A 21,578-nucleotide genomic window follows, 5' to 3' on the forward strand; every position below is an offset into this window, starting at 1 on the left:
TTGGTCATTCCAGTTGAACTACATGTTACACTTTCTGCACTTAAACCGAAGATAGATGTAGGATAAGATGTTTCCATACAATCGTAGCGAACGGTGTTTCATACAAAGATAATTGTTTCGTATAAAGATAAAAGAAAGTTTCGTAATCTATAATCGTAATAAATAAAAATAGTCGAGATCCGAAAATACATCTGCACGTTTACACGTTTACATTGTTATGAAAGTGTACGATTCGCTATAAAAATCTCCGGCTATTTTGTTGAAAATATTTAGGTACTTGTATTATTAAAATAATTGTTTTATTATTTTCAAGCGCAGTTGAGAAAATTTGAACAGCCTTTCTTTCAAAAACTCATGAAACAGCTGATTTAAATGAGTGGCATTTACTCTAACCTCGAAGTAGCAGGAACAAGTTACGCTTTCGTGCAACATTTTTTTAATAAAAAGTATATATATGTGTTTCCTGGAATACTCTGTGTATATATTAAAAGCAGCTTATGAAATCTTATCTTTATTTGTGACAATAAAATATTCTCACATTTCAATCGTTTTGTGTTTTACTTTGTTGCATTAAATTTGTGTTCATTATAATTTTAATTTTGCTGCAGGTCGAGTAAAACGATAGGCGTTGAGGATGTCCGAAACGGTGAAGTTTACAAAATTGAAAACAACGACGAATCCAACATTTTGGGCAAAGTTTGCGGAACTGAAAATAGATAAGCTGAAACTTGATGAGAAATCCAAGATACATCTATGGGGAAGTTTCTCTCTGCAACCGATGAATGAAGGAAGGATCAATCCATTAGTACTCGATTGCACGTCATTTAATGAGTAAGTATTGCGCAAACATGAAAGTGGATTAACTTCTTTTCAATGTTTTTACAGAGAGCAGATTAATTTTGAATTTAAAATTGTGCGACATGATATATATTTCTGACAATATTAATCATTAGTGATATAAATTGTACACTAATGTAATATATGGAATTAACTCCATTCGCATGAATTTTAGAGATGCAGAGACAACTTCTCATAACGCAGGAGTCGCATGTTCCGGATATATGATCAACACAAATACGTACGAAGCATTCAGGCAGATAAATCCTGAGACATTTATCGATACCATGGGCAAATGCGTTATTGACAGTATCATAGATGGTACAGCTTTAAAAGAGTCTTGGCGTCTCTCAGTATTCCTAGTGTTTGCGTATTCCGACCTCAAGAAGTATCGATTTCACTATTGGGCGGCCCATCCAACCTCTTTCTGCTTGCCGGAGATCCGTGTGGCTCAATCACCGAGATATGCATCTGGCGAATTTACGACTAGCCAAGTGGACAAATTGCGTGCGAGCTTTCTTCAGCTGGATGCCAGATCGAGGAACTTCTTCGCGGTTTTCGTATCCGGAAAAGACGACTTAAATGTTGGTAATTTGTTGAGGGGTGTGGAGCATGCAAAATTGAGTGTTGATGACAAAGGAGATTCGGAACAGGTGTGATTTTCTAAGTTTTTGTAATATTAATAAAAAGTTATTAATATTTTATTAATAAATTAATTATTAATAAAGTGACGTTAAGTATAATGTTAAAGCATACTAATGACAAATTTTATCTTCATTCTATTTTTTATATCAGACAAAGGCCGAGGTATACTTTGCATTCTATGATCCTTGCACAAGTGCAGAACCTGGATGGCCCCTGCGCAATCTGTTGTGCCTCTTGTTGTGGCACTGCCCCGCGTATTGCTTCACGCACGACATCAAAGTCCTGTCTGTAAGGAGTGATAAAGTACAAAATGCAGTTGTATTCACACTTAAATTAAAGGGAGACGCCGACGTGATAGCCGTGAGGAGAAACATTTCTGAGGGTCACTTGGTAGGTTGGGAGGCCAACGCCAATGGCAAGATGGGTCCTAACATTGCTGATTTGTCCAATACCATGGATCCTGCTAAGTAAGATTGTTTTGTTCCTAAAATCAATTGCCATACGTAGTAACTCGTAAGACTGTTCTACATCTTTGTTTATGTGTTAGGCTGTCAGATAGAGCGATCAACTTAAATCTAAAACTGATGAAGTGGCGCCTCGTGCCTGACCTAGATCTGGAAAAGATCAGTGGCCTGCGCTGTCTGCTGCTGGGTGCCGGTACGTTAGGCTGCTCCGTGGCGAGGGCGCTCCTTGGCTGGGGAGTTAGCAGCATGACACTCGTAGACAACTCTACTGTCTCCCACAGTAATACGGTGCGCCAGAGCCTGTACACGCACGAAGACGCGGTGCAACGTCGGCACAAAGTCCACGCCGCGAAAGATGCTTTGCTTAGAATACGACCAAACATGGCAAGTATGCTTCCACCCATTATTCATCGCAAAACAGTATTTGCAACTTTCAAAGTTCAATAATTGAATATTAAGGTAGCAAAATATCCGACAAGAATTTTATTTTCTTATTAAATAATTATTTGTTAAATAATTCTGCAGAATGTGGAAGGCGTAGTGTTGCATATTCCCATGCCTGGCCACGTGGTCGGTCAAAGCATGATGCAAGCGACGAAGGAAGCTGTGAGCAAATTAGAGGAACTCGTCGACAATCACGATATAGCGTTCTTGCTTCTGGACTCGAGGGAAGCTCGATGGCTGCCTACTCTTTTGTGCGCTGCGATGAACAAGATAGCCGTTAACGCCGCTCTGGGCTTTGACTCGTACACGGTACAGCGACATGGCACGCGCGACCTTTCGGATCCCTCCTCCCCGAATTTAACGGAACAGAATCCCCTGGGGCAGGATCTTGGCTGTTACTTTTGTAACGACGTGACGCAACCCGGAAACGTAAGTACATGTTCGCCTTTTCCTAAACCTTGTGTCGGAATAATAAAACAATTTATGGACTGGCACGCGTCAGTTTCGAAGGTGTGACGCGATCATGTCTCGATACTCTAGAATAATTATTTTATCTCTATTTCAGTCGCAGGTGGACAGAACGCTCGATCAACAGTGTACCGTCAGTCGGCCGGGTCTGTCGCAAATCGCCGCGGGTTTGGCGGTCGAATTACTCGTGGCGATAACGCAACATCCACGAGGGTAAGCCACGTTCAAGTGCAAGCGAGCGAGCGATTCCGTATCAAGTGTATTAAATTTCCACTGATTTTAGTATTAAATTAAATATTAAATTAAATATTAAATTAAATATTAAATTAAATTAATATTAAATGTTCTGGGAGCAGATTGTTGGCTTACGCTTACCTTCTCCCTTGCACTTTCCAGAATTTCGGCCAGAGCGCTCATGAGCAACGACTGTGGCGATTACTCGGGCAACAGCGATAGCCCGGTAGGGTTACTGGGCGGTGTACCTCACACGATACGGGGCTCGCTTTGGAGCCATGAGATGAAACTGACCGTCACGCATAGATTCCCATTCTGCACGGCTTGTTCATTGTCCCTGATCAGAGAGTATCAGCGACGGGGCTTCGATTTTATACTCGACGCTTGTAATGTGCCAAGTTATCTCGAAAAATTATCGGGACTCGAGGAAGTACTGAACAGACCGGACCTCGAAGAAGTACGTGTACAAAACGATGATTACTTGCTTTGTCGTACATTTTTTTTGCTGCGTGATGTCGTGCATTTTTTAATTTTCAGCTGTGTTACGAAATGGATACTTCCAGCGAGGACGAGGACGCGCTAAAAGCAGCAACATGAAAAATGAAGACATAATTGTAAATTTTATACCAAGTACGTGAATTTTAATGTTAACTATTTGAATCGTTTGCACATAAAAATCGTATATGATATTTTTTATAGGATAAAAGAAAGATTTAAAAGAATGATTTTATCAAAGCATACGTCCTGTAGAATCAAAAGCTTTAAGTGTAAAAATATATTAACGTGCAAGAGAGACATTTTGAATAAAGATAATCATTGCATTTCTGCTTCTCCAGTCACGCAGTTTACTTGAAATTGACACGGTACGCCTGTGATGCATGGTTTTATTATTAATATTAGTTTATATTACATGTATTGAATGTTGTAATTTTTATACTGTATCATAAATACATTTTCATGTCTATACAAGTCCATACGTGCATGTACATCGTACTACTTTCAAGTAGTTAATAAATTTTTTTATCTATAATAATTAAGGATTTGTATACACGATCTAATTTAAATGTGATAATGATAATATAAGATGTGCAATTGTAGAATACAATGCGCGATTCTCGCTCTGAATAATGTTGGCACTGCTGTAATATTTTTAATCGATATTGTTTAATTTATTTGTATGTACTTAAGGCACATTCATAGATTTTTCATGTATTTATATAGTGGTTACTAGAAAAGAGTACCTGCGAGCTCCTCATTTTAAAAGTAACGTACCTGTGTCAATATTAAAAGTATACGGCTAAATAAATGTATTGCACATCAATTTTCTGCGTAAAAATATTAAATATATATATCGTAAAAATATTAAATATATTATATAGTACAAAATAAATCAATCACATGAACCATCATCGTTTTCATTATTCGCATTCCTCCTTATCTAATTGATCACATCGAAATACAGGAAGTTGTTTTCAATCTTTCGTAACGTCAAATTATCGTCAATTCTCGATTATCGCATAAACTGCAATTAATATCTTTCTAAAGAAGACTCTAATTTCCACAGCAATTATTGGCTTCTTTCGTTATGAAATAAAGCAATATCATTACTAGTTTTAATATATATTTTATTTTTTATATCATTAAATATATTTTTAAATATTTTATTTATACATAATTATATAAATGTATATATTTATATTATATACTGATTTGTCTTCCCGGTGTTAATGTAATTGATAAAATACCAACTCGAGAGAATCTAAGGAATTTAACACAAATCTCGAGTTCGGCCTGTGAAAGCAGATGTGTAGCATTCCTCTTGCTGTGACTATCCCCATTTTTCATTTCTTTTTCCCTCGACTGTCGCCATCGTCGACAGCTGCAGAAAAACACAAAGGTTTTAGTAAACCGTAGTTGCAACACTGCGCGTGCCATAAAAAACTGAGGAATTTGGGATTTTATTCGAGGAAGCTGTTGCATAACTGTTAAATTGGTAACGTCAAATATCCTTAGAGCATATTTCTTAATACAATAAAATAATTGTCGTAATTAAGTGATGAAGAGAATTTACTTTATTAATTTACAAATTATAATGCATCTTCGATTTTATATATCGTTGTGCGAAAGAGTTTTGTGTAAAATTTAATTCCACATACATTTATCACAATAAAAAAATTGTTTTAATAATGAAACAAAGTCAAAGAGGAATTGAGAATTTATAACACATATGTAGAGCGGTTGCTTTTTTCGGCGTGCAACGCGAAAGCGCCACTTGCAATTTTTGTAAAGTTTTGAATTAAGATTTTCACGCTTTATGCTCTAGCTCATTATTAATTTTCTTATTGCCGCAGTTCTCGGCCGAAGACAATTACAGTATAGACTCGTGCGTCCCACGTTTTCCGCGTAAACATTGCTAGAAATAGATCGCCGTGATGTATAACGCAACGTTGCGCATCATTAACGCCAACGTTCGGAATTTCAACCGAATTTCAAACGAACCGACCTGAAGTGAGGCACCTACGTTCCCGATTTCGCGTGAACGTGAAACCAGGGCACGAGGGGAAAAAATTCCAAAGCTCGTGAGAAAATAAGGAACGCACGAAAGGAAGACACGTCCTTGGAAAGCAGGAAGCAGGTAAGTCTCGAGCTTCATCTAACAATACATCATGTGCACGATGAGAGTGTACGTTTACACGGCGACGTTAATCCGGTTTGATAACAACCGCTGTTCAAACTATTATACTCGTGTTAGATGCCACATAAGTGCTTTATCGCACCAGTTACCGTAATAACGCTACGCTAGAAATTCGTGTAAACGAACATACTTTTAAAAAACAAAAACCCGCGGTTGTTACTAAATCGGATTAACGTTGCCATTGTTATAAAAAAAAACCATGCTCAATTTGGACGTACGAAACGTCTCGAGTATCGATACTCCGCGCGGGGGCAAGAGTACCGCCGTGAAGGCGCGCGCTGGACGACACAATGCTCTCGCACTGGCGTATTTACAAGGCTGCGACGGCGTCGCGAGTTGGCGGGTTTGCCGCGGCGCGGCGCGGCGGTCGGCCGCATACCGCGCATTCCAGCGCAGTGCTCGAGCGCGCGGGCGCGCTTAGCTGCGGCAGTGGCGGCGGCGGGTGGACGGCGGGTGGGGGTGTGCAGCGAGGGCGGCGCGGCGGGGCGCGACGCGGGACGAGGAAATAGCGAGGCTGTCTGTCGTGTCAAACGGGCCGTGCCGCGCGCGTCCACCCGCCCGCATACCATTAGATTTTCGTCGTTTTCAATGCGAACGCGCGGCCGATCGCGACGTCACGCGCCGGCAACGAACGCGCCGCACGAGCGACGTCGCGCACAACCGAGTGTCAACAGTCGACGGTGGAGTGTCACGGCGTGAGATCCTCGCGAGCTTTTCGGTCCGGCGCGGGTGAGTAAAGTGTTAACGTACGTGCACGCGCGCGACGGATACGCACACACGTAGTGGATACGTACGCGCGTACAGGCGCGTACGCACGTCAAATAAAGCGAGTCGCCGGGGACACGGGCCGAGGCCGATTTTGCCGGCCCCGATCTTCCGGGGAAAAGAGCGTACGCTCGATTGCTTTTTCTCTCTGCCTTTTTTCCCCCTCGGCTTCTTTTTGTGTTCTTTTACGCCACGCCGCATTCCTCTATCGATTCCTGGCGAACGTCGCGCGCGGCGGCGCGCCGACGAGCCGCGCGGATCGAGTCGCGCGCTCGCCGTCATCGTCATCATCTCCCGCCCGACGGATTTCGTTATTCGTAATGCTTAAAGCAATGATCAACGATCGTCTTGAAAATACAAGAGAACGAGCAGAAGCTCAATTTTCGCGACCGCCTCCTTGTTTATCCCGCTCGCCGTGCAAATTCGCGGCAGGTGTCGTGTTCGCCGTTGGCAATTTCGCGCACGCATTCCTCGATTCTCGAACGATCGTTCAAAAAGTCATCGCGCGCCGCGAGGGAAGCGATTCGAAAGGGGCGAATTCGAGGAGCGTGCGAACCGGATCGTTTCACTCGTCGCGGAATTCACGCGCGTTTTGGAATCTCGCAGGGAATTCGCACGGTCGCGCGTTTCGTGTTCGCGGCTGATGTTCCTCCGTGGTGAGCCGTCAACCGTCGCCTGGCAAACCGCTACGTCCGTACATACATACGTCGGTATGCGGTTGGATAACGTTCGCCACACATATCCGCGTTTGAGATCCGCCGAATGCCACGACGACGACGTTTGCGATGCTTGCACGCGCGAGAACGCGAACGAAACAAAACGTCGTCGTCGTCGTTGTCGTTTCGAGGAGCGGCGGAGATGCACGGAGATCCGGAAAACTGCATTCCGCGGCGATGGAATTCACCGTGGAATTCTCGCAGCGCGCATGCGCGCTTCTTATCGCTGCACGTTCGATGAATTCGCGCGGCACACGAAACCTCGTCGGAACCGGTATCACTTGGAGTTCGGATTTCCGCGGACGCGCGAAAATGATGCGTATACGCGTGTGCTCGCTCGCACATGATAATTCGTGAACGATGCGACCTCAGTCGCGTTCATTTCTTGCAATTTCCTGTGCTTTTATCATTCTTTTTCTCACGCAGGATCATGCACGTCTCTTTTGATTTGAGCGCAAGAGATGGGTAGAAAGTGCAACACGAAAGATACGAAATCCTTATAGAAACTCGGGCCTTTTGTTCCTTTTCAAATAAAAGCAGATGTTTCCTGGTCGTTCTCCTGATGGCAGTCGTTGCCGAGAACCGACTACAGTCTCAGCAGTTTTGTAATTATTATTTTGATCTTGAACAATTAAAGATAAAATATCTGATTAGTATAAAATTTATTTGTAATCCCGTGTTTATTTTTTATTGAGTATTGTATTTATTTTATGTATTCTGTATTTTAGTATTTTTAAAAATGCAACATGAACAACTCGGGCAATTCGGTGGAAAAGTTAAACTGGTAATTGACGTTTTGTTCTTTGGCACGTAAAAGTTCGCTGGAATGTGCTCGCGTTTGGAATTCCATCGAGTGCGTCGAACTTTTCTCGAGTAATCATACCGATCTTCGTTTCGGGATTGTTCCGAAACGAGAGAAAGTTGATTTATGTGCTTTGATTGTTTTGTTGTTTTCCAAGTTTACGGCAGTTCTCTTTCAATTTCTCTTTCCACATGTTTCCTCAAATTTTAAAAATTTTGTCACAGATCTTCCTGGTATTATCACAATGAAATCAAAATTCCGAACATAACTGCACGATACCGGCTTATGCAATGTCATTATCCTATTTATAATGGCAATTCATTTATTAAATAAGCACATTGATAGAAATCCCCTGCAGATTTCTATCAATTATTTTTTGCCAGAAATTAATAATTTTGTCTAATCAAAATTATATCGGCAAGTAGCAACTAAAACGCGGTTGTATATTTCAATCACTTAATTGATACTAGTACGATATTTGGTCTGTATACATTTATAAATTTTTGGTCTTAAACTGTCCGCTTAAAATGATCCGAAACAGAATCGAAATATTCGATAAATATTATATTAGTATAAATTGAATAGTTGAAATATACAACTACGTTTTAAGTCTTGCTTGTCCACATATTAATATATGTTAGAGTAAAACCTTTAATTATTGATAATTAAATCGACTCTCTTGTTATATAATTACTTTCTCTTTTTCCTTCAAAAATTTTAATGATGTGTATATGTGTGTAAATTTAATTACATCTTCTAGAATTTTGTGTTCGGCTAATGAAGGCACGCGGATTATCAACAGATTGATTAAGATAACAATGCTTGGTAGATGTAACAGTATAAAATAACGCAACATATAAATTTTTCTAGTTTTTTACGCGGATGGAATTTTTTTTCGCGGGTTCATCAATGAGAACGCCGATGAGAAATCTCGATCGGTGGTTTCGAACTCTCGCATTCTCGAGCTCGGCACTCGCGTGTATAATCGCCCGCATACCACGTGCTATTCAGTGCGTATATATATGTACGTGTATATACGGGGTGTACACTACGAATCACGCGGTGAACTTGGAATCGATTCTTCCTTTGCGAAAACTGCGAAAATTTATCGTTGTAAGCTTACGAGTTTTATCTTACCGAGTGGACACTCGATGAAATATCTATTAACATCGCATCAAAATAACCCGAGAAACACACTTTGCTATTTGTGCTTTAAAACTTAATTAGTTAAAAAATTAAGAAAATCACTTTATAATTGCAAATGTTCATCAAATTGCAGATTTATCAGTAAGTCATTATCAGAAATAACTTTCAAGATAATAAATAATAAATTTATTATTTTAAGCTTTATCAAGCAAAACTCACTTTAGCATGACTCACATTTGATGTTGAACTGCACCGTCAAAATTGGATCCAATTTCTCGATTTGCAAACTAATTTCATAAATGTGGAAAATTCCTTTAGTCCAATTCTTTTAGTCCAATTTCTAGTATTTGATAGCTCGTGATAGAGATAGTATAGATAAGGATACCCCATGCATGTATACGGTTGAATCTTCGACCGAGATAATACGTTGCGTGGGAATCTGTCGATCGAACGGCTTGATTGCATGTAAGTCAGAGGTGCGAAGATATTCACCGTTCCCCGTGATTAATTTACCGCTCTCGGTAGCATTGAATCGGTCGTTCTAAATTCTCATGATCCGTGTGAAATTTTAAATTAAATTACGATCCAAAACAAATGAAATCGATCGAAATCGAACATGCTCGAATATTTGAATCGATACGACGTCGATAATTTTGTTTTATATATTTTTACATATACGTTATACGTGATATAAAATACATCTGCTTTTTTATTATGTATGTAAATAATATTATTCTATATGTAGTTATTTTTTAGTTATTTTTCAGATGTGCGTATCTGTAACTGTAACTATGACTTCGAATGTAAAAAGCTGTTCATTTGAATTCCGACGTTCTCATGTTGAATTGTTCACGAGCGCATAGTAACGTCGCATGCGACTTTTGCATCGCGCGGATACACCTTATTTGGGTCGTTCCTTCGTTTAAATAGCGCGGACGACGGACGGACGCGTGATTCATAAAGCGCGTGTACACTCGTGCGTTACTCGTAAAACCCGTGAGAGGAAGAGGCACGGCCGGGACATGCCGTGCCCCTTTGTAAACCAGATTCATCCTCGACCTTATCTTGCTGCTTTATCGTACGGAAATATGCGACAGATATGACATCACGTGGAATCGGGTGGGCGGTGCATCGGATTCTTTTCAAAGCGGATGAATTCGGAGAAATAAAACTATAAAAATACTTATATCGTGCAGGAAGAATTCGGTCCCTCTCATAACTTTGCACTTGCTTGAATTTAGCCTGCTATTTTTTTAAAATCTTATAATTTTTCGAACGGAAGTAGACATTATTAACTTCTAATGAAGAATTCAGAAATACTTTGAGGGAAGATAAAAGAAACATAAAGTCGCGTTCTACTTCCATCGATTTGCACGAAATTCGCCGTTCTCTGGAGGGATTGAAAAAAAAAGCCGAAATATCGGAAAGAACAACGTGTGGAGCGGAAAGGAGGCGGATAAAAGCTTGTTTATATTGTTATGATGAAATCGTGATGTCGACCGTACGGTAGTGTCGTGAGAAGTGGGAAAAGCACGCGAGGAGGACGAGAAAGAATGAGAGGCCACGACGCGAGTAGTGATAGTTACGAACGGGCAATGATTCTCTTTTCCTCTCGAGAATATCGCGCGCTCGCAAGGAGGGATAATTATAAACTTTCTCTAAATGTTTTTTCAGTATTTTTCAATAATTAAACTTCGAATTACGAGGCTGTTAGCGCAAAACTAATCTGAATCCAATTAGGTTTCTTCAAATATCGCGCAAGATTGAAGGAAAGGCTATCAATCTTAATAGCTGACAATTTAAACAAATTGTCGAAATTAAATTTAGTTAAATTATATTTAAATTAACATTTCGATATTGTTCTGACACTTTCGTGACAGAAGGATCGGCTCTAAATATCTGGAGGAACAGGTCATTAAGATACGATGTACAGTGTTACGATACTCTAGTCTAGAGTTACATTATCATCATGATCATCATCATGAATTGGCGTTAACGCGGTCTCACATGGAACTCGTCGGTCCCATCACTATACATATTGCGCGAGAGGAGGGCTCCTGATGCGAGAGATGCGAGAGGGAAGGAGTGCGGGTGAATCGTGTCGCGGGGGTGGGGAGTTCTCGCGAGAGGGGGGGCCCGCCAACGGTGAGGGGTCCGCATTCCACAGACAATGTCACGTTTTTTAATCCTCGCGTTTTACTTTATTTGCGCCGCCTTCAGGCCGCGAGGAAGGTCCAAACGCTTAAAGTTCGACTTCTGTACCTAGAGCACCTCCTCGCGCGACGTGGAAGACGTCTTGGACGGCGACGGCGACGAGATTGAAGAGGGTGAGAACGGGTCCTGCCACAAGGTGCGCGCGAATTTCGCGCGGGGGTGATACGAACGAGGTGCATAGAGCAGAAAGAAGAGGAGCAAGCGAAGGAGGAGGGAAAGGGAGCGAGCGAGGAAGAGGTTCGAGAAGAGAGAACGAGTGGAGGGAAGATATGTCCGCCGTCGAGAGTGCCTTGGACGTCCTATCTAGAGCGGCGACGATGGTGCAAGGTCAGTCTAACACATCTCTTGAAATTAGAAGCATCGATTAATAATTCGCGCGGATTGTGGGGTGCATCCAAGAGCTGCGACCTTCGTGGACGTGCCTCCGAGGACGCACCTCTGACCTCGTTTTCCTCCTTGAGGTGTCCTCGGTCCACGTTGCGTGATTGCGAGGACTTTTGAAACCTCTCTCCCGCCTCATTCCTCCGTTCGGTATTTACGATACGTGATTACAAAATTGGACACGAGCCACTTCGGTTTATCGTTCTACTTTGAAATTTGAAAACTTCGCGTCAAGGTTGACGCGTGCGTCATTACATTTTTGCTTAATTTATATTAACAATATTTACACGAGGTACATGAGATTTAGAGATACGACTGACAGTCGACGAATAATTTTTTAACAAATCAGCTGATAAAATGATACAAGATACCGTTTAAGAAAGTCAAATAATGAGAAACAATTAACTTTTCTTCTCTTAAATATTATAGTCTTATGATTTTTCTTCTGTTCTGATTGCAATTCATTGCATGCTAAGAAATCTGGACGTCCTATATTGAGTTCGCCGAATATCGCGGTATTTTGGCGGTTTTATCAGCGCACAATATAGCGTTAAAAGAGTATTACGTCATTCTTCCAAAAAGATTTATCATAAGGATCAGACTATTTGCCTGCTTTTTATAATAAATATTAGTGTTATTTTAATTAATTATTAAAACAAACTAAATTATGTTGAGATTAAATTAAAGTAATATTTTCACGATTACATATTACATTCTTTTCTTGTGTCAATATAATTCTTCTTTGGTTACTTCCTTGAAGGAATACATTTTTTCGATTCCCCTTCTAGTTCTTTCACAAAATTCCGAATTATATTATTTGATAGGAATGCGACACGTGGAGACCATAGTCCAGCGATGAAGCGTATGGTGATCGAATTCATGTGGAATGCATGGACTTCAGAAGCAACAACGACTGTTTGTCGTTTCGATGACATTTCTCGCATAATTCGTTTAATAGTCATTCTGCATTTTGTGCGCGTGCTTGATGGCGTTAATCATGCTCGTTTGTATGCAAGTTGGAGCGAACCGTCATGGATATCGCTATTATTATCATAGACATGGTGGCGTTAATGGCAATGCCATTATCCGACACGAATTTTGCGATCAGAGCATTATGCTCCCGGTATCCGACGCAATCGTTTTTATACGGAATCGATCATATGATCGCAGGCGTGAGCAATCGCATTCTTCGCTTTGTATTCAGCTACTCGCCTTACGAAATCGTTTTTGCGGAATGATCCGTACGCCTGCGATTCTGAGCACGATTGCTAAAATAAGGGATTGCATATCGAATAAGTACATGTTTTAATAATGTGGTATGTCCTAAATATATTATTTTAGAATCGTTAAAGAGATTTTCTCAATTAGAACGGCAGAAAATAGGCGATCTTTCTAAATTTCTTTTTGAAAAAATGAAAGTGTTCTCACAATTGATTCTTATTGGAGATTATTCTGCTAGATTTGAATTATGTTTTAAAATTTTTGGATTTTTCTACAAGTAATAATATGCATGAATAATGAAAAAGAAAAAGTCTGAAAGTTATGGTCCCCATGATTGCGCATTGCTTTGTGATTAATATCACTATAGTGCATTCAAAAAATTAAATGTTAACTTTACACCCGATTTCAATCCGATTGAATAATTCTGAATAGCTTTGACGCTTTTTTTAAAGTACTCTAGAGTTCAAAGTTTGATTTAAATAAGCTTATGGCAAAGTGACTATTAGACTACTATTTGCTGTCACGAAGGGTGCTTACCTCTTTAAGCACATCCTAATCTCATTTCAGCTTGCTGAGTACACACGATACCTCGAAATGTCACAACGGCTTCCGCGTAGCCGCCGTTTATAATCGTGATTCTACGTACTGGATTAAATACTCGTGTTCACCTCCGTGCGAATTACGCGCGAGTGATTTGCTGATCTCAAAGTTTTATTCTTCGATAAAGATGAGCGTTTATATCGATTATATCTTCATTTATCGATATCGATTAATTTGCAATTGCAATTAAACATTTCAACAAGATAAACAAACAAGATACACGTCGGCTACTTGGTTACTATTTTATTATAGCTGTTTTTAAATGTAATATAAAAAAAGCAAGTTAACGATTTTGTCTATGAAGCAAATTAAGAAAAGGTATTTAGCAGATTTTGTGCAAGCAAGCAAACATTAAATTGCAACAATATGACATTATATTTCCGCCTAAGATGTGACGCAAATAAGCGGCTCGATGTTATCAATAAATTCCGTTAAATTATCTTTCGTGATTGCTTTTGCGATTGCTTTATCGATCTCGGGATTCCACGATGTTCGTGCGAAATCTTGCGCGGCAGAATTTTTTCGTGCGGCTGTTAAAAAGCAGCCGTCCAGAAGAAATTATTAAATAAAATGCGGTAGCATTAAATAAAGAGTGCTTGGCATCTCTTTGCGAAAGTGCCGCGGGCTTTGAATCAATGGATACGCGCGATGCATGTGGTACACGGATATCGAAAGAGTTAAAATAAACGCTCCGCACGCTATCAACCGCACGACGCATTCGCGCGTGCACCGCATCGATACCTCGAGTGTGTGCATCATGCATCTACCTGCATCTACAGGGTCGTACAAAATTATCGTCCTATCAACTATGCGCTTCGCAACGTGAAGTATATTTTTCCTTAACGGAATCAGCCATTGTACAATATTTTACAATCACGTACTTGTGATTTTACGTTTATTCCTTTCGTAAAAAGTAACATACTGTTCGATTTAATTATTATTCTTTAGAAAGTAATTAATGATTGAAAATGAAGTAAAATTCAAGAGAGAAAAGTGTCTTCAGTGATAAAAGTATTAAAAACGTTTTGACGCATAACTTTGCGCATTATTTGATGGTTTCATATCGATATTACTAGTTGAGTGTCTCAATTAAGAGACACGCTCGCATATGCAATGTTAATTTCTAAAACGCACATCCTATATGCCGGTTCTACCTGCGAAGGGAAGAGGAGAGAAGCCAGAACGGAAGGAGCGAGCAAGAAGAAAAGCGAGCTGGCTTCGAGCCACGCGCGTTTATAGTGTACACCTTACAAATACACACTTAATCTACAGGAGTTCCGAGCAAGATACCCCCCGAGGCACGTTGTGTGCCCGTGTACATGCTGCACATACGTATGTATGTGTGTAAAGTCAGTCTTCTTCGGCCCCACGTGAAGAGAGAGGAGAGGGCAAACGGCGGACGATGAGCCGAGGCGGTGGATGAATGAATGAATCTTAAGACAGTCGTGAGAGGCACATTCACGAAACCACGAGTGCGCCTTTGAGAGACGCGCTTTTTGAGAAATTCGCGGCCTCCCTTCATCATCTTTGTCGTCGTCGCCGTTTCTGTTCTCGTCTCTGCATTGTGCGCACCGATGCGATTGCACTCCTTTTCCTTCAACTGCGAATCTCCGCGAGTGCGTGCGCGAATACTCGCCTCGCGTTCTTTCTCTTCCGTCTCTCGACCTGGGCGTTTCGTGGTTTTCGCGTTTTCTTCGCGTTCTCTTCCGCGACGAGGACCCCTCGCCGAATTTCGCCAGTCTTCTTCGTCCCTTCTCCGCTCATTCGGAACGCGATTCCTTTGATTCTTGGTGTGAACTCACCGCTTCTCGTGTGAGCTGTGATTGATGGTTTCGTCCTTTGTGCAGGTTTCCTCCTTTGAAGTGATATGTTGACAGTTAGTGATGGAAGATGGTGTTGTGTCTGGAAAATAATAGAAATCTCAGAAAGACCGAAGAGAAAAAGTTTCCAATCTTTTTCCACGAATAAGATTGGTGGTGAAAACATTTACAAATTTACACAAATTTTCGCTCGCTCAGAAGATGAAAACTGTAAAGTGTACTGAAAAATACGTCGTGGGATAAGCTTTCATAAACACCGATCGTTCAGTCACGGAGAAATGCACGAGTTTTCAACAAATAGAGGCAATCAATCGAATTCAGCAAGGAATGCAACGAGAAATAGGCGAAAATATTAAAGAGTTCAAATTCTCTTTGAATTTTATTCGTGCACCCGTTATCAATCAGTGTTGCACATGATCTATATTGTGATTGCGTGTTGGATGCTCATGTAACGATGATTAAGATACATTGGTTGCTGATCGAGTTGCCAATTTAGAAGAAATTGCTCGCATCTATTACAGTTTCCTTGGAACAACTTTAAGGAATGTGAGAAGCCATAAACGAAATTTTTCACAGTTGTACAGTGAACATAGTGGATTATGCTTTCTCACCTTATTCCAGTACTCATTCGTTCAGTCCATTGCGAGAGAGACAGTTACATAATTTGACTTGTTTTTCCTTCCATTATTGCAAGGTAGATGATATGGTAATTCCATCCATGAGACGTTTCTGGCAGCCGTGGCTCAATACTAACAGTCTTCAATCGAATTGCAATGGAGATACGTCGTCGAAAGGTATACGAATTCGTATAAAGCGAAATGAAAAAAATAAAAGAAGTCTAAAATAATTTGAAATGAAATCAAGTCGAATTCAAAGAGATACAAAATTAAATTTGCACGCGATGAAAATCTTTCTTTAGCGTTCTGCGTCCTGGATTTCTTAATGTATACATCAAGTGCGATCCATAAGTTTCGAAAAATTGCAATTTTAGAAATCGCGAGTAAAAATGATGTTGATCACTTTTTCGATAATCAGGAGTGCACAAAACATTGTGCCAGAAGGTACCAAGGTAAATTCAGAATATTACAAAGGTAATGGATTCTCATTAAGCGGATACAATGTGTTCATTCTTCTGCATTTGTAACATGTGATTTTTTCAATTTACACGACAAGCTTATTCCATAGCAATTGTACAGCAGTGTTTAGCTCAAAAACTAGTCGTAATAGTCCATCTATTTATCTGGTTTGTCAACTCCAGAGTATATTTTATTCTCAAAATTAAAGGTGTTTTCAATGGCGATGCAACAAGTAATCGATACCTCAACAGTGTATCGATTAATCTGTAATGAAGCTATTATAATATTTGGAATAAAAAATATTTTAGATATTCCGGGTGATGAGTTTTTTATTTTCTACGAATCTTGTCTTAAAACTTATGGACCGCACTATGTAGGCAACGAGAGGACATGCAGCATGATGGCGAGGAATTCAGATATGCTGACATACCAGGCGTTAAGTTTCAGGGACGCCAATAAATAACGGATAAATTAGCCGTCGTTAAGTTTGAAGTAGACTTGAAGGAATGTCTGATGAAGGTTCTTGTTCTGGTTGTTATTCTGCTGGAAAAAGCACGATAGGCTCGTGCTTTGTGAGGTTTACCTGACTCTCCTCGATTCATTTGCTGGACAGGCCGAGGAGAGCGAGAACAACCAGTCGTGTCCTGCGACTTGGGGATAAAGAGACGAGAGTCATATGCGTGTTCGTTAATTATCGGCGGGACATATCGACGAGTTAACCGACTCTCGCGGACGAGAAAACCCGCCCGTCCCGCTCTTCCGGTCGTCTTCATCGGTCCATTCATCTTTTCCCTGCTGTGTACGCGCCTCTAAACCAGTTTCGCCATCTTCCTGACGATCCTCTCACGGCTATTAGGCACTTCCTGCCCGTCCTGGGAACCGAACTCGTTTTTATCACCATCCTCTTTCGTTGTTCGTCTTCCTCCTCCTTCTCCTTCTTTTTCTTCTTCTGTTCTTCGTCTTCTAATTGCAGTACGAAGGATGATCATTTAGATCAATTTTCAATTTTAGACACTTTATCGTGCGCAAATAGTCAATTCTTCGTGGTTTCATAGATTTCGCTTGATAGTGATCCCAAATGTCGTGTGGAATTCGCGTTTCATTCCTCTTTCCTTCTTGCTACGCGTTCCTCTTTCATGTCCTAGAACAATTACCGAAATAGCGCGATGCAATGGAACTTTCGGCAATTATTTTTCAAGTCACTTGCACCAAAACGGAAAGGATGCCTTTATGTAGCTAGAACAGTACAACGATGATAAAACCTGATAGATGATAGATGAAACTTATCAGATTTGATAATCAATCTGAATCACCAACCGCTGTCCACCAATCTAATTGTCGCAATTCCTTATTTCTGTAATGACGATGCTCCATTTTGATACCTACTTGCAGTATTCTCATTTTCCTTATGTATTGCAGAAGGGAGACCGAAGGCGACAAATCTGCATCGGAAACCGAGCAGTGCCTGGCGGAAGGAACGTAGAAGGGATCCGATACAGAGCGAAGCATTGGACATGTCAGCAGCGCGGGTGCATCATCACAGCAGACCGAGCGTGATCGTCCCAGCCACGCCACAAGCCGGTAAGTACTTGTTAACAATGTTAGCTAAACAACGCAAAATTTGATGTTAGATTATAAAATTTAAATGACGTTAATATTCGTTCATTTCATCAAAGTGGAGACATAAAATAAAGTTTCGATACAATTAAAGATGATTGGTACATTATTTTTTCATCATCAAAAACACTTGGTATATCCAGTTTAAATTCCAATCGAGCGGTCAACAAAATATTGGAAAATCGAAAGTTAAAATAATTAAATGAAAATTGTTGAATAATTTCTACTTTTCTCTTATAAGGAAAAAGTCCCACAATTCGATAGAGAGCAATTGTTTTGTCACTTCTTTTATTCTTTTATGAATGTGCTGTTTCTCTTTTGGAACAGTATTATACTCTTCTTCTTCTTTTCTCTCATAAGTTTCTCTTTTCTTGTTTCGGTATTTTAGTATCTGTAAACCCAATTTTGGCAATACTGATATATTTTCTGTGATTATTACATAATATCATGTTAACTTAACATTGAAACGTAATTTATAAATATATCATTAAATTAATTCACCTTTGAATTTCGCGTTATTTGACATATTTAGCTCGACCAACGACGGGTGTTCCAAGCGAGCCGTTAGACAGCGCGAGCCCCGAGGCCCCATTATCGTCATAGGGGTGCCTGCATTCTGTGACAATGCACGCGCTGCACCGGGATGCTGTGCAGATGCTAGGCTACTTTCAACATACGGTTAATCCCGTCGTTGGCATCGCGGCAATTCCTTAATTTATTCGCGGGCTTTCCTAGAACATCAATCTTCATATTAGTCATAGATGGAATTAACATAATGATGGATATCAAAATCTTTGCGATAGATCGATAGATGAATCCATCTTTTAGACACATTCATTTTTTTGAGGATATTAAAAATTTACACATACCGTTTATCATCAGATATGAATTAATCAATTGAAATACATAACATTCCGAATTTATTCACACATAACAAACCGTTAACAACTTTTACGACTCATTATTTTATTATAAACAGAGGTTGATACATGTAAAAACTCAACGAAAAAAATTCCGCTTGCTTTTTTCCAGGCACCATGCTCGAGGATACGGCTGCGACGCCTACGCCGATGGCGACACCCCCTGCAGCAACGTCACCCTCGGCGCACGGACAGAGAACCGGCATCAGGACGACGGGTGGCGTCAGTGATCCCGCGATCGACGAGCACTTTAAGCGATCACTAGGTCCGAAAGAATACGCGGCCGTTTTCAATGCCACCACTACCGACAAGGAAACCGGCTTAAGTGGTAAGTATAATTATATTGAAAATTCATTTATGTCATTCGCGCGAAGAATAGGATGCACATCTGGATAGCATCTGGATTTAGCTTGGATCAGCCTTGGATGGTAGCAATAATAATCGATTGTCCAAGAGTGGGCTGACTTGCATCTCACCTAGATCAGCATTATGCGTTCTTTGCACAGTTGACGATCACTTCGCGAAAGCTCTCGGCGAGACCTGGACGAGGCTTAAGGCGACCAATTGGAGCAAGGAATCCACCTAACTACCGGATAAATTCACCAGAGGTCTTGTCTTTGTCATCCTCGTCGTCGCACGACGGCCATCGCAGCCCGCTCGGGTGAAATCGTTCCAGTCTTGCTCGCTAGTTATGTATTAGTGATACGTCATAGTGATAAGAGTTAATCGAATTCGCGCCCGCATCCGAGGAACTCGCGTTTAGGTCCATCGGTTTCAGTAAAGCTGAAAGCAACAGAAGCAAATGAACGTTGAGAGAAGAGACGAATTGCTAGGCGGTACGATCTTATATTATAATGTGTATTCACTAAAGAACTTTCAAATACTTTGGATTTTTCGCACCGATCATTTCGAGAAAAATATCTATTAGATAAAAATGAGAAAATGGCTAATTAAAATAAGATTATTTAAGCGTTGGACTCTGAAAAATGATCAAATATTATTATTTTGTTCTAATATTATATTTACTTCTCTGAGTCAAGTCTTCGGCGATGAAATTAGGTAAACCTAATTTTTCCACACACGTTTACGTAAATTCAACTGATTTGCTTCATAAAACTTAATCTAATTAAATTAATAAGACGAATGATGAATTATCTAATCAGAAATTTATGAAATTCGTAATTGCGAGTTGTATGATTCTTATTCGTACACTCTTTTATTTTTCGCGAATATTTTGTTTTAATTGATACGTACCGCTGTGTAAGGAAAGTATCGAGTGTCCTTGATCTTCTCACTTTTCAACCGGTTGCTCGTTGTCGTCGCTTTTTCAGCAGGCACGCGTAAAAGAAGACCTCAGAAAGATTAGTACATCGTGCGCGAGGGCGCTCTGTATTTCGTATGATGGATGCATCGTGAGCGTATTTGATATTGTTGTATATAGGCACGTGTTCTCTTACCACGCCATCACTGCAGAGTCATTATCGTATAGTGTTCCGAAAGAGAGAGTTGCGTATGAATATGTCAAATTATTTATTATATAACAAGTCGTATATTTCCTCGCAGGAACTAATAAGTTCATATTATATATACAAGCATATATGTACATACATATATGTATATGTACGTAATATGTATTTACGTAGGTGTATTATACTCGTAGATAATGTAATTTAATAAGACAGAACTGCATTAAAAAAAGCAATAGAAAGATATAAATTTATAAATATTACATGCCTTTGTATACAAGCCTGCAAGGCCGCACCTCCGAAGCTGTAAAGAAGAGAGACATGTACATGAACAAATATTGAGAAAGAAAAAAAAGAGGAGTTTAATTATTCCCACAAATTGCAACCGTTTTCCCGAATTTCCGTTCGCGCGATTTTTGCTGTTTCTTCGATCGAGCACGATTGCACGATCGCACGTAGCTGAAAGAGAACGATCCTGCCTCGCTCGAACAAGTTGCCGAATGTTAAGAAGAGTAGTACTGATTTCTAATGGTGCTAGGAAGTCCAGCACATACCCCAGCACACACAGAAGTCAGTACCTCTACCTTCTTATATGTTTATGGAATTTATTTTAAACAACATTGGTTATTATTACAATATTCGGGATAATTGTCTTTACCATTACTTCTCTCCTACAGCTAGCTACTACTATTTCCTAATTTTGTAAACCCGTTTTGTTTCCAATGCAGGAGCATTATCATGAATCGAACTAATCCACGATTTTTCAAGATTAAAGATTCATAATTCTATCAGAAAAGATCCAATTAATCTCGATTTAGTTCGTTCGGCTTCTGTGGACTCACGAATCCTAACTTTGAAAAATAAAAATAAAGATACAAATTGATACTATTCCTAAGTAAAAAGTACGTGTAAGTACTTAATCCGAAATAAAATGAGGATGTATCAAAAGATAGGAATAAAATGATCTTGGAAACACATAACGATCGCTTCCAATTCCAGGTTTTGATGTTTGCGATTTGCTGGATATATCGACAACTGACACGAGAA

At 40.1% G+C, this 21,578-nt stretch overlaps 2 protein-coding genes and 2 long non-coding RNA genes across 8 annotated transcripts; 2 read left to right on the forward strand and 2 right to left on the reverse strand.

Annotated features, from left to right (window-relative positions):
• LOC105278871 (ubiquitin-like modifier-activating enzyme atg7) lies at positions 1 to 4,413 on the forward strand. Of its 3 annotated transcripts, XM_011338313.2 has the most exons (10): positions 1 to 273; positions 609 to 831; positions 1,013 to 1,490; positions 1,633 to 1,949; positions 2,030 to 2,330; positions 2,472 to 2,819; positions 2,956 to 3,071; positions 3,255 to 3,549; positions 3,630 to 3,722; positions 3,792 to 4,413. In XM_011338313.2, exons 2-9 carry the CDS (start codon positions 635 to 637, stop codon positions 3,687 to 3,689), a joined length of 2,112 nt encoding a protein of 703 aa, XP_011336615.1. In that variant the 5' UTR covers positions 1 to 273; positions 609 to 634; the 3' UTR covers positions 3,690 to 3,722; positions 3,792 to 4,413. The 3 variants fall into 3 exon arrangements, with proteins under 3 accessions (XP_011336615.1, XP_011336597.1, XP_011336605.1); XM_011338295.3 differs by having other exon boundaries at positions 3,630 to 4,409; XM_011338303.3 differs by lacking the exon at positions 1 to 273 and adding an exon at positions 295 to 446 and having other exon boundaries at positions 3,630 to 4,409.
• On the reverse strand, positions 3,897 to 6,098 carry LOC113561798. The gene is made up of 2 exons (XR_003406446.1): positions 6,006 to 6,098; positions 3,897 to 4,971 (listed from the first exon to the last, which is right to left on the reverse strand). It is a non-coding gene; the product is annotated as an uncharacterized LOC113561798 (long non-coding RNA).
• Positions 6,099 to 6,286: 188 nt separating this feature from the next.
• LOC105278856 (transcription cofactor vestigial-like protein 4) lies at positions 6,287 to 20,886 on the forward strand. Of its 3 annotated transcripts, XM_026968815.1 has the most exons (5): positions 6,287 to 6,516; positions 11,483 to 11,757; positions 17,948 to 18,109; positions 19,178 to 19,393; positions 19,572 to 20,886. In XM_026968815.1, exons 2-5 carry the CDS (start codon positions 11,700 to 11,702, stop codon positions 19,649 to 19,651), a joined length of 516 nt encoding a protein of 171 aa, XP_026824616.1. In that variant the 5' UTR covers positions 6,287 to 6,516; positions 11,483 to 11,699; the 3' UTR covers positions 19,652 to 20,886. The 3 variants fall into 3 exon arrangements, with proteins under 3 accessions (XP_026824616.1, XP_011336567.2, XP_011336576.2); XM_011338265.3 differs by lacking the exons at positions 6,287 to 6,516; positions 11,483 to 11,757 and adding an exon at positions 15,528 to 16,246 and having other exon boundaries at positions 19,551 to 20,886; XM_011338274.3 differs by lacking the exons at positions 6,287 to 6,516; positions 11,483 to 11,757 and adding an exon at positions 15,528 to 16,246.
• Positions 13,863 to 16,152, reverse strand: LOC109610914. Its single transcript, XR_002193223.2, has 2 exons — positions 16,064 to 16,152; positions 13,863 to 15,534 (listed from the first exon to the last, which is right to left on the reverse strand). It is a non-coding gene; the product is annotated as an uncharacterized LOC109610914 (long non-coding RNA).
• Positions 20,887 to 21,578: the final 692 nt, after the last annotated feature.

This window comes from Ooceraea biroi, chromosome 4 (assembly GCF_003672135.1).
Source record: "Ooceraea biroi isolate clonal line C1 chromosome 4, Obir_v5.4, whole genome shotgun sequence".
Taxonomy (NCBI): domain Eukaryota; kingdom Metazoa; phylum Arthropoda; class Insecta; order Hymenoptera; family Formicidae; genus Ooceraea; species Ooceraea biroi.